General features: G+C 32.4%; 1 protein-coding gene across 2 annotated transcripts; it reads left to right on the forward strand.

The window, feature by feature from the left end:
- The first annotated feature begins 2,246 nt into the window (after positions 1 to 2,246).
- Positions 2,247 to 6,230, forward strand: LOC112790567 (probable flavin-containing monooxygenase 1). 2 transcript variants are annotated; one of them, XM_072233154.1, is made up of 6 exons: positions 2,299 to 2,852; positions 2,936 to 2,987; positions 3,703 to 3,940; positions 4,387 to 4,562; positions 4,738 to 5,096; positions 5,632 to 6,230. In XM_072233154.1, the coding sequence occupies exons 1-6, from the start codon at positions 2,782 to 2,784 to the stop codon at positions 5,984 to 5,986; spliced, it is 1,251 nt and encodes a 416-aa protein (XP_072089255.1). In that variant the 5' UTR covers positions 2,299 to 2,781; the 3' UTR covers positions 5,987 to 6,230. The 2 variants fall into 2 exon arrangements, with proteins under 2 accessions (XP_025688804.1, XP_072089255.1); XM_025833019.3 differs by lacking the exon at positions 2,936 to 2,987 and having other exon boundaries at positions 2,247 to 2,852.
- Positions 6,231 to 17,283: the final 11,053 nt, after the last annotated feature.

Here is a 17,283-nt window from a genome sequence, read left to right on the forward strand (position 1 = left end):
CCTAACGTTTCAAAATCTTCTCAACTTTGTCCCGCCGTCAATTTTAGTAATCGATCCCTATTGGCAGGACAACATTGAGTTAATTTTGAAATGTTAGGGACTTAAACAAGACGATTGAAACGTTAGGGACAACTTTGGGACTTATCCCAAACATTGGGGACAAAAACGATACTTTACTCTTGCTTTTTTTTCTTATTTTTATTCTTATTAAGATGATAAAACAAAAATAATTGTGAGAAGGTGAAACAAGAAAACGAAGATAAACAAAAAAGAAGATGGTCATAATGACGAAGAAGAAGAGGAAAAAAAGTTTTGAGTTATGCAAAATTTATCAAAAAATACCTACGAAATTTTTTAACCGTGATACAAGAAGTTTCTTAATTTTGACACCGAAATTTCTGAGGAGGTGGAGGAGGAGGAGGAGAGTTTTGAATTGTATAGAATTATATAGAATTGATTAGAAAAATAGCACTAAATTTTTTTAACTGCGACATAGAAAATTTTTTATTTTGACACAAATTTCTTAACCGTGACATAAAAATATATTATACTTTTTTATTGTTAAACTAATTGTGTGATATTTAACTAAGTAGAAAAAGAAGAAGATGATGATGATCATAATGATGGTGATGATAATGAACAAACATGACAAAAAGAAGGAAAAGAATAAATTAAATGAAAAAAAGATGAAGAAGACGAAAAAGAGAAAGAAGAAGAAGAAGAGAAAAAGGTGGTGGTGATGACGATGATGATAGTGAAGTAAAAAATGAGAGAAAAGAAGAAAGACAAAAAGAGGAGGAAGACGAGAAAGAGGTGGTGATGGTAGGAGCAACGATAACGATAACAAAAGAGAAAAATTAGAAAAAGGAAGACCGTGCGCATAGTAAGTAGCGCTTAACGTGAAAACAGCTATAACAACTTGGTTATATTTGATTTGATAATTCACTTAATTGTAAAATTTTTCGTTTTAAGTACCTAAGCTCTTTTTTAGTACACTCATTTCTAAATGTCACTAATATATATTTTTTCGTTTATTTATTTCTCCACATCATATATATTTTAATTAGAAATCCAACTTAACAATTTTAGTCATTTTTAAAAATTCATTTTTGTTACAAAATTTTAAATTTTAAATTTCAAAACCTAATTCTAAATCCGTATTCATTAAAATATAATTATGAGAAAAATAATTTTACAATAAAAAAATTAACTAATAATTTAAAGAATAATAAAAATTTAAGGACCAATCATTTTATTTTTTATTAATTATTATTTTTAGTTATTAGTCTAATATTTTTACTAACAGTCTAACAATAAATTTTTAGTTAACATTTTTAAATATTATTGATTAATTATTAGCCAAAAATATAAATTCTACTAATCTTCTAAAATTATTCAATAAAAAGTTAATTTTTTTATACTTATTCATTGAATTGTCATTATTAAAGAAATTAGTGTGCCATGATCCAAAACAAAATTAAAAGATAGAATGTCAATTAATCTTCAAAGCATTTATCGTTGAAACCCAACTTTATTATTATTATTACTTTAATTTGCTTACGCCGCTACTTGTTTAGTTTTTTGTTGACATAATAACCACGTTTCTTATAAATTTTAATTCATTTTTTGGTATGAATGTTTTCCTTTCCTGATTCCATTAGCAGACTCGCAGTATATGATTGACTTCGCTGTTATTATTTTATTATATTTGATTTAACTTTTAATCTATATGAAACACATATACTTTCTTGAATTATTGTGTTTGCTTATCAAACAAATTTTGAATACCATATTTATTGACATATGTGTTTGTTATATTTAACTGTGTATAATAAAAAATAAAAAATTATTCTCTAAATACGCTTTGATATAATTAAATACTATTACGTATCAGTATGTTTAGTTTTATTCTTTAAATATAGTTTTAAAATAAATTTAGATGTAATATATATTATTATTTATTAAAATAAAAAAATATTTTAAATATTTGATATAATTCAAATAAAATATTAAAAATAATTAAAAATTAATTTATATTTTAATATCAATAAAATATCAAAATATAATTATGATTTATCTAAAAAATACTTTATATTTTATATATATACGTATCTACCTGTCTTATAAAATTTTAAAATTTACCTGTCAAATCCGTATCCGTATCGTATCGTATTGTGTCGTATCCCATATTTGTGTAACTGTCGGTGGATCATACCTTTTAATTACTTCTTTGACCGTGTTTGATATGGGGGATAAAATCTATAATCTATAAATCAAAAGATAAAATAACTGTGTTACAAGATACTTAGGCCTAACGCATTTTCAGAACATAAATATACAGAACCCAAATACTGGCAAGATCTTTTTCAGAACATAAATATACAGAAAAATAGCTAAATTTTCCATAGTTGAATATGGAAAGAAGAGTGGCAATTATTGGAGCAGGAACGAGTGGCCTTCTTGCCTGCAAATACACTCTTGAAAAAGGGTTTAATCCAGTTGTCTTTGAAGCTGAGGAAGGGGTTGGAGGCCTATGGAGGCAAACTATAGAATCCACAAAGCTCCAAAACAAAAAATTAACCTATCAATTCTCTGATTTTCCATGGCATTCTTCTGTGAAAGAAGAGAACCCAAGTAGCCAGCAAGTGTTACATTATCTTAATTCTTTTGCTCAACATTTTTCTCTCTTTTCATACATTAGGTTCAATTCAAAGGTCATAGATGTAGAGTATGTAGGAGAGTCCAGTGAAGAAATGGAGACATGGGAATTATGGGGTGGTAATGGTAAGCCCTTTTCCTCTAAAGGAACATGGCATATTACAGTGCAACATACCAAGAACTTCTCCAGAAAGGTATGCGTATATAATTTGTAGAGTTTGGTCAGATTTTTTATCTTAGGAACCCTAACTTTGATATAAATATTTTGTTCATGAAGCACACTGATTCAGCACCGTGCTAACAGTTCTGCATTTTTCATTTTATTCCAAGTAAGTGCAAATAGCACTATATTCCCTTCAAGTGTTTGGTGAAATTCATCCTAAGGTCTCTTTTTGTCTAATTGACACAAAGCTTTCCTAAACCCCCCCCCCCTCCCCTTTTAAGTGAAGTTAGTGTTATATTCAAGGAGGTGGTGTTTAGAATTATATTTTAAAATTACAAAAAAATTGAGTGTACTATTGTCAAAACTTTAGGAAAGATTAATTTAACTAATAATATGAATGGTTCTAGTAGCAGATATTTCTCTTATTTAACTTGTAATTTTGGATTAAAATTATAAGTTTAGAATAATCAGTCTGGAGAGAGTCACGCCTTTATGAAATTTTAAAATATTCGAATATAATTGTTTTAATTTGGACTTTGAATAGAACGATAGTTATGATTTTAGGTTAAAAAGAAAGTCAATATGTAATGTAAGAAATAAAGAAGAATTGACGTGAATTTTATTAATTATCAAGAAATAGAGTGTAACTGAACTTCATAATATAATAATATATGTGTCTATGCAGGTGAAATCTAATACCACGTTTAGTTTGTGGAAGTATACATTGTTTTCTGTATTTGTCTAATGATTTGCAAGTTCGACTGAAATTAAATTCTTGAATAAAAAAAGTTTTGTAGCAGAGTATACGCCTACATTATGCGCAATGGATTCTTCATTCTTGTAATATACAATACATAAAAGCTAAAGATTTAATTGAGCAGGTGTATGAGGCTGAGTTTGTTATTCTCTGCATTGGGAAATATAGTGGTGTACCTAACATTCCCCTATTCCCTCCTGGACAAGGCCCAGAAGTTTTCAAAGGCAAGGTTTTGCATTCAATGGACTACTCTGCTTTAGACAATAAGATTGCTGCTGAGTTGATTAAAGATAAGAGAGTTGCAGTAATTGGTTCACAGAAATCTGCTATTGATATTGCAACTGAATGCGCACATGCAAATGGTTAGAATATGTTTGTTTTGTTGTTCATATTTTCTCACCACATCTAAAAGTGAAAAACTTCACTTTTCTGTCATGTTTAGTTCAAGTAATAATAATAAGGTGAAATTTTTTATGAATGATATCCTGGTGTAAGTATACCAATCAAACTCTTTTATAGATGTTTTCACCCTATTTTTATTCCTAGACTAAACATATCCAGAACAAAAATGCTATGCGTACATAAGAAATTAGTTATTAAATCAGTCATTATATGTTTGTATATGAATTCATGATTGTTTATTTTATTTTTAATATATATTTTGTATTTTAATATATACTTTATATAAGTGACTGATTTGATGACCGATTTTTGATATACATCTAACATAGATTTGGATGAAATTATATCTTTAGGCACTACAAATTACAAATCTTGTCTCTGATGTCTCTTTCATGTCATCAATTAGGAGTCAAGTATCCTTGCACAATGATCCAAAGATCTGCTCACTGGTTTTTCCCAGAACTCAACATTTTGGGAATTGATATCGAATATTTTTATGCAAATCGTTTTGCTGAGCTTTTAGTTCACAAGCCTGGAGAGTCTTTCCTACTTAGCCTTGTGGCAACTCTGCTTTCACCATTGGTAACATTCTCTTGAAAGCTGTGGCAAATACACATAATATTTATATTTTTTTAGAGCTGAATTTTGAGCGTTTTAATTTTGATTGTCAAATCAATACCTGACAAAACTATGCCTACGAAGAGAAGAAAAACAATTATTATGTTGATGGTTCCAGTTAATTTATTAAGTTTTTTAGAGGTGGGGAGTGGCGAAAGTGGCCGAATCATATCTGAGATGGAGGCTTCCAATGAAGAAGTATGGATTGGTGCCGAGTTACAGCATTCTTCAAGGAATCTCTTCGTGTCGTATTGGGGTGCTTGCTGAGAACTTTTATGACAAATTAAAAGAAGGATCCATTCTCATAAAGAAATCACAAAGCTTTGGATTTTGCAAAGAAGGTTTACTCATTAATGGAGAAGCCAAGCCACTAGAAACTGATATAGTAATTCTTGCTACAGGTTACAAAGGTGATGAAAAACTCCAAAGCATATTCAAATCACATGTGTTCCAAAAATACATCATTGGCTCAAAGTCTTCATCTCTTCCCCTCTACAGGTAACTATTAGCTCCATTGTAAAATGGGCCTTTTATTTTTGGAAAAGGCTTTAATATGTTTATTTAGAATTTGTAAATTGTTTTAGTTGCTTCTTCCAAAAGAAAAAAGTTATTTCAGTTATTTATTTATTCATTGTATTTCAAATAATTTGTTTTCTCATCAATATAGTAGATTTTCTTTCTAACAAAATAATTTTGATTAATTTTCTTGTCAGTTGAATGTGTATAAAGTGAAATATGAACATTTTTTGTATTACTAAATCAGTATTTTATGAACAAACACACATGATTTTAAAAATTATTAAGGATTTAGAAATTAGAGAATTGAATCATGAAAAAATGAAGTGGTTCTCTTTTATTAAAAAGGCTAAAACTAGTTTATATACAGAGAGTTAATACATACAACTAACTCCAAAAATAGACTCATAATTGATTTGCCCGCACAGAAACTCACACTGACAATAACTGTCACTAACCGTATGATGAACTAACAATGATAGATTATATAAATAATTCTCTGATGTGTTACTTTCAGGCAGATAATTCACCCTCGAATTCCTCAATTGGCAATAATAGGATATGCTGAGAGCCTATCAAATCTATATTCCTCTGAAATGAGGTGCCAGTGGCTAGCACATTTTCTGGATGGAAACATTGAGCTTCCAACCATAACTGAAATGGAAAAGGATGTCAAGGTGTGGGATGACAATATGAAACTACATGCTGGTGAATATTATTGGAAATCGTGCATTGCAAATTGTGGCATTTGGTATAATGATCAATTGTGTAAAGACATTGGGTGTAACCACAAAAGAAAAAAGAGTCTTTTTGCGGAGTTGTTTGAACCATATGGACCGAAAGATTATGTTGGTCTTAGTCATAAACGATGAGAACTTAGAAGGATTTTGCTATGTGAGAATCTACTATACTCAACATTTTGACCTGGCGATTCTTGGTTTTATTTTTATTCTAGGAATTTGTTGTATGATAATGAAGTTTAGAGGAAGTATTGAGTGGCTAATGTACTGAGTAATTACTGAACCCATAATGGGGTTCTTATTATGCCCAGGTCTAATGATAAGCTGGTGTGTCCATGTTGACACATTGAAGCTTGAGTGTTTCCATTTGTTTCTATGGATGTGTTGCGATTGGAGTTGCTAGCCTTCTACAAAGAAACCCTGCTTCAACACTTTCACTTGGCACGCCAGGCCAGAACTATTTTTTGGTTTATTAGAGGCCTACAGCCTATAACTCTTTTTTGGTTTGTTAGAGGCATCTCCAATAAAAAAATTCAATTAAATTTTATGTACTATTCACTTCTCATTAAAAAAAATCAATTCCATATTAAATTTTTGTGTTATAAATAGTAAGTAAAAATTAAATAATTTATTAGAGCATATTTTCGCAAAATACTTCTATTAATTTTTAATTTATAATTCACTTGTTATAAAATATAATTTCGCATCAGTTTTTTTGTTATAAATGTTAAGCAAGAATTAAAAATGTCTCTCTTTTTCTAATAGAATTGGAAGGATAAATTATTTATATTATATAGTGTATTCTAATAAATGTTATATTATTTAGATATTGATTAGATAAGATGTAAGTTAATGTTAAATTTAAAGTATTTTAATTATATTAAAAATATTTTACAAAAAATTTACTTGACAATTTGTATATCATTTTCATATAATTATTCAACTAAAATGTAAAACAAATTGAAATTTTGTTTATTGCTTTTTTTAAGAATTTGAATTCATTTATTTTTAAAAAAGGCATATATTTTTTGTATTAGAGATATACAAAGTTACATCTTAACCTTTATTTGTCATATAGTGTTTTTTGGTTTGTAAAACAATTAAAGAAAAATGAATGAATGAATAACAATGAAAAACATCAAATATATAATATAAAATTATAAAATAATTATATAATTATGATATATTGAAATGTGTCTAATAAAAAAATGTACTAAATTTAAATTTAAAGGAATTTTTGACAATTGATATGAAATATTAAGAAAGGAAGAATAATAAGAGTCTTACCATATTTAAATAGATCAAATAATGTAGCAATAAGAGTCTTAATATGTATAAGTTGTAAAATATAAATATTTGTAACTGATATTTTCTATAATTATTATTATAACATTTTTAATATATGTTTATTACATTAATTAGTATTTTATGTTTCAATTGAATAATAATAATAGATAACAGATTCTTTTAACTTTTAAAAAATCTTTTATTAAAGTATAATTAGTTGATTCCTATCTTTTGTCAAATTATTAAAATTGCTGATATAGCATTATTAGTAAGAAAAAAATGACTTTAAACTCGTTATGAAAAAATTTAATTGATATCAATTTTTGTATATTATAAATAGATAAATAAACTGTAGTCCTATTTTTTTATTTAATTAAAATAAAAATTAATTAATATAATTATTCAATATCACACGGCAAGTATATGCTGCTGTGTGTTTTTTTTTTTTTTTTTCAAAATCAAGTCCTTCTAATCAGGGCTCGGTTGCCTTGGTCTTCGAATTAGAACTCATCCCTATCTTTTCCAACGAGTTCCATAATTCTTATATCAAATATGTTATCTTTGACTGAGTGTTGTCACTTTGTTATACTTTATGTCGAATGTAAATTATTCATTTTGTCATCCAAGTGTGTTCTTACTGTTAGTAGCTATACTTATGAAGCAGCTAAAATATAGAAGTTCAGTGGGTGAATTTTACTGTTATCATAGCTCTATCTAAGACAAAGTTAGAGTGGTTTGCTCGCAACAGGAAACCTGTTTGAAGGCATAAATGAAGAAGGGCTGTGTTCAAGATTTCAACAGCCCCAACTCCGGAAAAAAAATATTAATGATTCATATAAATCATTAAATGACTCCACAAAATTCAACGAATAATTAACAATCCCATTATATAGAAAAGCTTATTATCATATTATTTTTAGGTTGTCTATTTTGTGTATCTATTTGTCTTGATCCGTTGGATTTTTTTCCAAAAGTTGATTATCATTCTAACTATATCTGCCACACTTTACCACACAATTCATATGATTTCTAATCCCACGCTCAGTTCATCTTCTGCGTATTTTGTCCTTGTCTTATTTCTATTCACTTTTTTGTTTTCTTGAAAAAATCTTGCTCCCCATCTTTAATCCCACGCCATTCTCGAATCGTTAAGAGGCCTACACAAGTTGATACTTAATTAATCAAGCTATTCAGAAAGTAGCCTAATGGGAATAGCACCAAATCAGAGTTGTAGATTCCTAAGATTCAGAATTCCTAGGTAACTCATTCAAGTGTTCAACAAATACAGATGATGAGTTTGGAAACTCTAAATTAATATTTGTGATGACTAAACATTATTAAAAATAATTAATTACAAAATTATTAATCTGATTTTCATTTAACATATATTGATTAAATAATTTTGTTGTAGGTTTTAATATTGGGCCGAAAAACAAATTTCTGGTGCAAGCCCAATTACATTCGGCCTTTGGTTTTAATAATATATGATGAATATGGCCGAATTGATTCTTTATGTTACTTGGGCCAAATTTAATCTATTAAGGTTACAAGTTCAAGTTGAAAATGTTTTCCTATTTGCTTTATGCATGTTCCAAAAAATTTATCAGGAAAGCAAATGTTACTATTGAATCAGAATTAAATGATTGAAACAACTAAACCCAATCTAATTCCTCATGCATGATCCGAAACAAGTGGAAGAAAGAAAGCAAAATTGCTTTCAACAGATCCAAAAATTCAAACTTGTGTTGGATTTCAAATTACATTCAACTATCATTTATTGCATGGGAACTATGAGAGAGAAATTGACAAATTGATTTGATTGCAAGCACCAAGGCTACACGCTTGTCAGCAAAGAGAAAGGGAAATTGTTTCTTTTATTCTCTATCTTTTGTTTCATTAACCACTATTCATAATTTCTCTTTCCTCTCTCTCATCCATCTCTTTCTCTTCTTCGGTCATTAACCAGGAAACCATGAAAGCAAAATGGAGCTACCGAAGTGGAGGAAGAACACTCTACAAGGCCATCACAATGATGGCAAGAAATAATACTAAAATAAAAATGAGCTGTGGCTGAGATTTTCACCAAATATGGTTAGATTTGGTGAGGTAATCTTGAGCTCTTCATGCTGAAAAAGGAAGAAGAAGATTCGGCCAGCAAGGTGAGATTCTTGGAAGCATGGCTTGTCTCTGATTCTGCTCAACCACCACAGGAAGTAGCTAGAGTGGCGAAGTGATGGAAGAGGTAGAGATTAGAGCAGATCAAGCCATCATCATCATGAAGCATCATGGGCCAGAAATCCATCTTGGAGAGTAAGCCAATGATGGAGAGCTCGGATTGATGAAGAATGATGACCAAGGAAGGACTAGAGGTATTTGCATGTTGAATTTTGCATGAGTTATCTCTTCTCTCTCTGTGGCTGAACCGGTTTTTGTTTTGAAGGAGAAAATTTGAGAGTGCAAGGCACAGAGTTCTCAGAGCTACCTGAGCTAATAGTTTTCTCTTCTCCTTCAATGTATTATGTTTTGTAATTTTTCTGTTTAATTTTGTCATGTCTTGAGTCTCATGGAAAAAGGCAAACAGTGAGGTTTGTATGAAAAAGCCATAGAGCGGAAAAAGGCAGAGAGTGCAAAATTAAAAGAAAAAGCCATAGATGTCTTGGAGTTCCTTTGTTCATCTATGTTGTGTTTCATGATTCTGTGGAAATCCCCTTGTAAGTTGGGTTAGCACTTTACAATTTGTAATCTGGAAGATTATAGTGAAATTCTATCATGTTTGTGATGGAGACTGGATGTAGGCTTAACTGCACTTAGCAGCTGAACCAGGATATATCTGGGTGTAATTTTCTTTCTCTCCTACTCCATTTCTGTTTCTACTGCACAGGAGCAAAAAATAAAAAATGTCTTGTGCCAAGTGACGAGACAAAATGAAAAAGTCTCGTGGCTAGGGACGAGCTAAAAATAGAAAAGTCTCCTCTGAGTTCAGAAAGTGTTAGCAAGCAAAAAAAGGGGGCTAAGATTCAACCCCCTTTCTCTTAGCCACTGAAACCATCAATTGGTATCAGAGCTTGGTCTCAAAGAGATCAAGCTTTGCAGCTTGGAGTAAAGATCCTCATAACAGAAAATAGTGGCTCAAATGTGGTGTCCTATAATCTGACCGAAGGACAATCAAGCAACAGACCTCCTCTTTTCAATGGAAAAAATTATACCTATTGGAAGGAGAGGATGAAGATATTTGTACAAGCAGTGGATTATAGACTTTGGAAGATTACCCTAGAAGGGCCTCAATTTCCAACTACCACAAGTGCTGAAGGAGTAGTCACTCTCAAACCAGAAGCAAGATGGACCGAGGAAGATAGGAAGAAGGTAGAATTAAATGCCAAGGCAGTAAACCTGCTCAACTGTGCTATCAGCTTTGAGGAATATCGACGGGTATCACGATGCACAACGGCAAAGGAAATCTGGGACAAGCTACAAATCACTCTTGAAGGAACTACCATTGTAAAGAAGACTCGGACAGACATGTTGAACATGGAATATGAAATGTTTATAATGAAGGAAGGAGAGTCCATTGATGAACTGTTCGAACGGTTCAACACCATCATTGTTGGCTTAGATGCTCTAGGAATTACACATTCTGAATCTGTGCTAGTGAGAAGAGTGTTGAGATGTCTTACAAAAGAGTGGGAAACAAAAGCTTTAATTATTTCTGAGAGCAGTAGCTTAGATTCCATGACAGTTGATGACTTGAGAGGAAATCTTCTTGCTTTTGAAAACACCTATTTGAAAAAAGATTCAAAAAAGAAAGGAATTGCTTTTTCTTCTATGACTAACCCTCTGGATGGTGAATCCAGTGATAACTCTTCTGGAAATGAGTTTGTGTTGTTTGCAAAAAAATTCAGGAAAATGGTGAAGCTCAAAGGCAAAGGCAGCAGCTCAAGAAAGATGAAGAAAGACCTTAGCAAAGTAACCTGTTACAATTGCAAGGAAATGGGGGCATTTTAGATCCAACTGTCCCAAGTTAAAGAAGGAGGAGAAGCTGAAAAAGGGAAAGAAGAAGGGACTGATGGCCTCATGGAAAGATTTGGAAAATGACTCAGATGATGATGATGAAGAATCGGAGACCAAGTCACAACCGTGTCTCATGGCAGATCATGTAAATCAGGTAGTCTTTCATAACTCTAACACTGAAGATCTTCATCTTATGATAGACCACCTTTCTGAAAAAATAAGATGTTTTCTGTTGGAAAATCAAGAACTTGAACAACAAATCACCATTCTTAAAGCTGAAAACAGTTTTCTAAAAGAGAAAGTGAGAGAGGCCAAAATTGCTTGTGATCTTGTTGAAGAAAATAAGCAGTTAAGAACCCAAATTAGAAGTTGTGAAAGTGACCATTCTATCCTTGCATATGTAGACTGTTATAAAAGAAATGAAGAGTTGCTTAAAGAGGTTAAAAGGCTTAAGGAAGACTTAGCCAAGTTTACACAAAGTTCTGAAAATCTTAATCAAATTTTGGCTAGTCAAAAGCCTCTTTATGATAAAGCTGGGTTGGGGTTTTATAAATCTGAAAAATATCATTTTGAAAACATTGCTTCATCTTCAAATGATACAAGGTATCAAGACCCAACCTACTTTAACAAAACAGCAACTCCAAGATTTTGTAGGCTATGCAATCGAAATGGACACTTTCCTATTCAATGTTTCTTTGGTGAAAGAATGATTGGTGATAAAGTTTGTAAAGTTGTTTTTGATTACAATGGTTTAGGACATAGAAGATGGTTTAACGTAAAAGGATTCAAAAAGATTTGGATACCAAAGGTCACTTAAGCTTGTTTTGTAGGTGTGCCTAGCATCCAAAAGGAAGGAGAATATGTGGTATATGGACAGCGGATGTTCTAGGCATATGACCAGAAAGACAACCTTCTTCATAAAGCTTGATGAGTATGATGGAGGACTTGTCACTTTTTGTGATGATGCAAAAGGAAAAATAGTGGCTGTTGGGAAAGTTGGTAAAAATTTTTCATCTTGTATAAATGATGTTCTTCTTGTAAATGGTTTGAAACATAACTTACTTAGTGTTAGTCAATTGTGCGATTTAGGTTTTGAAGTTATTTTTAAGAAGTTTGTTTGTTTGGTTGTTTGTGAGAAAACTGGGGATATTTTATTTGAAGCCAAAAGATGCAACAATGTGTATGGATTAACTCTTGAGGATTTAAAGGAACAAAATGTAACATGCTTTACCTTTTTTGAATCTGAAAAATGGCTTTGGCATAGAAAGTTGGGTCATGCTAGCATGTACCAAATTTCTAAGCTAGTCAAAAGGAATTTGGTTAGAGGAATTCCAAACATCAAGTTTGATAAGGATTTTACTTGTGATTCTTGCCAATTGGGCAAACAAGTAAAATCTTCTTTTAAATCAAAAGATGGAATCTCAACCAAAAGACCATTGGAGATGTTACATATTGATCTTTTTGGTCCTACTAGAACTCAAAGTTTAGGAGGCAAACACTATGACCTTGTGGTGGTAGATGATTACTCTAGATTTGGTTGGGTACTTTTCCTTGCTCATAAGAATGATGCCTTTCATGCCTTCTCCACCCTTTGCAAGAAAATTCAAAATGAAAAGGATTTGAAAATTTCCCATTTGAGAAGTGATCATGGAAGAGAATTTGAAAATCAAGATTTTGAAAAATTCTGTGATGACTTAGGGATTTCTCATAATTTTTCATGCCCTAGAACCCCCCAACAAAATGGGGTAGTTGAAAGAAGGAATAGAAGCCTTCAAGAGATGACTAGGGCTATGCTATGTGAGAATGAGATTCCTAAATTTTTATGGGCTGAAGCTGTGAACACAACATGTTATTATTTGAATAGAACAATCATTAGAAAAGGGTTAAAGAAAACCCCTTATGAGCTATGGAAAGGAACCCCTCCAAATCTTAAGTACTTTCATGTTTTTGGATGCAAATGTTTTGTGCTTAATAATAAAGAAAATCTTGGAAAGTTTGATCCAAAATCCTATGAAGGAATGTTTGTTGGATATTCCACCACAAGCAAGGCCTATAGAATTTATCTCAAGGAGCATAGGACTATAGAGGAATCCATACATGTTACTTTTTGTGATTCTAACTTAATTCCCAGTACTGTGATAGATAATGATTCAGATGGTGAAGAAGCTGGAACAAGCAAAGAAAATCCCAAATCTGTTCAGAATGAAGAATCTGCCAGTCCAGTTTTGTCTCGTCAGATTGGAGGAGACATTTCCATTTTGTCTCCTGAGCAGGCACGAGCAACTGAAACAGTGAGACCACCAGCAGATCATCAAAATTCAACACCTGTCCGAAAGCCTAGAGAATGGAAGTCTATGAGGGGTTATTCTCATGACTTCATCATTGGTGATCCCTCTCAAGGTGTAACAACAAGATCTTCCACCAAAAGGCAAATCGAACCGAGCAACTTCGCTCTCTTGTCACAAATGGAGCCCAACAATGTCCAACAAGCTCTTGAAGATCCATCATGGGTCAAGGCCATACAAGAGGAGCTTGCTCAATTTGACAAGAATGAGGTTTGGACATTAGTACCTCATCCGGATGGTAAGAAGGTAACGGGTACTAAGTGGGTATTCAAAAATAAACTTGGTGAGGATGGACAAGTTGTTCGTAACAAGGCTAGATTAGTGGCCCAAGGTTATGATCAAGAAGAGGGTATAGATTTTGATGAGTCTTTTGCTCCGGTAGCTAGAATGGAGGCAATTAGATTGTTTCTTGCCTATGCCGCCTGTTCATACCCTGGGTCGAGCTATCCGACCTGGGATGATTCGAGATAAAGCGACCAACCTCTTCAGGTCAGGCTATCCGACTTCTTCTCAAAGAGCTCGGCCAAATCGACAGGAGAGCCCAGTTAAGGGCCCAAATAGAGGAGTATGACCCGAATCCTAAGGCAGCCCAAGCCTATAGGATAAAGGCGGTTCCGTCAAAGATACGCTGACCTCAGCTCAAAGATAAAGATAAGATAAGATAACTAACTTATATTATCCAAAAAGGTCACATCTTACCACTATAAATACACTGGAGCACCCAGGTATAACTCATAATCTGATTCTACTCAATACCTGCTTAATACCCTTGCTAACTTAAGCATCGGAGTCCCTTGCAGGTACCCCCCACCCTCCGGGGATGAATGATCAGCACCATCACCAAGTCCAACAAGTCGGACACCACAGCTCCGACCAGCACAGAAGATCTCGTCCGAGATCGACCTACAGTTTCAGGTTACCTTCGGAACACCGCCCATAAAGGTTTCAAAATGTTTCAAATGGATGTTAAGTGTGCTTTCCTTAATGGATTTGTTGATAGAGAAGTGTGTGTGGCACAACCCCCCGGTTTTGAACATAAAGAGTTTCCAAATCATGTTTTCAAACTAACTAAGGCTCTTTATGGTCTTAGACAAGCTCCAAGAGCTTGGTATGAAAGGCTAAGTGCCTTTTTGTTGGAAAATCAATTTCAAAGGGGTACCACCAACACTAATTTATTCATTAAAGCATCTAATGATGATATGCTCCTTGTTCAAGTTTATGTTGATGACATTGTATTTGGATCGGCCAACATTTCCTTGTGTGAAAAGTTTGGAAAACTCATGACTATGAGATGAGTTTAATGGGAGAGCTTACATTCTTTCTTGGCCTCCAAATTAAACAAACTCCTAGTGGCACTTTTATTTACCAAAGAAAGTATGCAAAAGAGCTTATTAAAAAGTTTGGTCTAGAAAATTCCAAATCAATGGGAACTCCAATGCATCCTAATACAAAACTTGAAAAGGATGATGATGGCCAAGATGTGGATGAAACAAGGTATAGATGAATGATATGTTCACTTATGTATCTTACCTCCTCTAGACCTGACATTGTCCAAAGTGTGGGTGTATGTTCAAGGTTTCAATCTCACCCAAAAGAATCCCATCTTACGGCCGTTAAACGCATCATTAGATACATTAAGGGAACTTGTAATTATGGGCTATGGTATCCTAAATCTAATGACTTTTATGCAGTAGGGTTTTGTGATGCAGATTATGCGGGAGATAGAGTGGATAGAAGAAGCACCTCCGGCATGTGTTGCTTCCTTGGAAGCTCACTCAACATGTGGTCAAGCAAGAAACAAGCCACAGTGGCTCTATCCACAGCTGAAGCTGAATATATTTCCGCATCTGCATGTTGTTCACAATTAATTTCGTTAAAAACACAATTGGAAGATTACAAATTAAAAATCAATAGTATACCCTTATTTTGTGATAATATGAGTGCTATAAACATTTCAAAAAATCCGGTTCTGAACTCAAGAACCAAGCACATTGAGATAAAATATCATTTTATTAGAGAACATGTGCAAAAGGGTACTATTGATATTCAATTTGTAAAATCTAAAGACCAAATTGCTGATATTTTTATAAAATCCCTCTATGAAGACAGATTCTGTTCACTAAGAAAAAGTTTGGGAATTATTGATCTTGTTTCGGTTGATAATTTGTGAATTTTTTGATTCTGTTTGTTTTTGTCTTGTAGGAAATCAGGAGACAAAATTAAGGACGTGATGAACTGGCACTGATATAGGGGGAGACAGATTCTGATATTAATGATCATGGGCCCAACCAATTTCTTTTACCCACTCCATGACTCTGGCCCGTTTAAGTTCTTCATCATATTTAAAAAAAAAATAAAAAAAATAAATAAAATAATAATAATTTTTTGGAGATTATCACATCATATCTTAATAGGAGAGGATAGTAGAAATAAGGGGTGACTGATCTAATGTTACTTTGAATTTTCTGATGATTATTGCCTGCCAATTTTATTCGATCTGATATGTTGGCTGAACTTTATGTTGATGGATATTTTTGCTTGATTAAATTGTTTGGCAGGAAATTTTTTGAACATGTTGAGTTTTGGTTACCTGTTGCTGCTGCTGAATGCTCTGTTATTTTGCTCTATATGTATTTGACTCAGGGGAACTATTTTTCATTTGTCTTGGATGACTGTACCAAACTTAACTTGATGCCGTCTTGTTTTATGCTTGAATTATTATGGATTGCATTGCTTTTTCTCCATTTTTTTGCAGGGTCCCTCCTTGATGACAAAAGGGGGAGTAGAGAAAAAGGGCTGAATTGAAACTGCTATGTTTCATTAACTTGTTTTGCTTTGTATAATTTGTTGCCCTATTTTGCTCTGTTTTATGCTCTGATCTGGCTCTATTTTGAGCACTTTGTGTTAGTGGATTAATTTCGAGTTGAACTTTGATTGTCATTTGCTCAAATGCATGTGTGCTGACTGGACCATTGTGTTTTGGTGAAAAACAAATATTCTGCCTTTTGTATGTTGTTTTCATTTATTTTGCATGACCCCTTGATGAAAAAAGGGGGAGAAGAGCTGAAAATTGAAATCTGAAAAATAGAGGTGGAAAACAGGGGATGAAATTTTCAGTTGAAAATTCATGATTACCCTTGTTAAAAAGATGCATGTTGATATTGCATTTGTTTCACTGAGTTTACTGCTGCTGGAAATGCATTTCGTTTTGATGTATGACAATACATTTGATTACATGAATGCTTGGTTGTTGATAAATATGCATGTTATATTGAATATTCTGAATTTCTCTTGGTAAAATGTGTTTACTGTGCTTATAATACATTTTATTTACCTTGATAAATTGATTTATGTTCGATTTATTTTTGGCAGTTCCTTTAGTTCTTAATGTTGAAAATTGCTGTGTTTTGAAAAATTAAAATACTTTTCCTACCAAGTTTGCTCTGATTTATTGGAAAATATTTTTGAACAGCAAGTCTCCTGCCAAAAATAGATTTTTTTTGATTATGGTGAGTTTGAGCAGATAATCAAATTATTGATAACAAATGAGTTTTATGTATCACCAAACTCTGCTCATAAATCAAGCATTCAACATTTCAAAAATTATATGTTGAATAACATTGTTACTTGAAGCTTGATTAAATTGTTACAGGTTAGTGCTTCCCTTAATAAAAATGACATATATTGAGGGGGAGCCATGTGACAATTTGAAAGGGGGAGAAATTCAAATTCAAAGGGAGTATTCTTTACTCAATCTTTAAATTTCTTTCTATTTCAATTTTAATAATG

The sequence above is a fragment of the Arachis hypogaea genome, chromosome 3 (assembly GCF_003086295.3).
Source record: "Arachis hypogaea cultivar Tifrunner chromosome 3, arahy.Tifrunner.gnm2.J5K5, whole genome shotgun sequence".
NCBI lineage: Eukaryota > Viridiplantae > Streptophyta > Magnoliopsida > Fabales > Fabaceae > Arachis > Arachis hypogaea.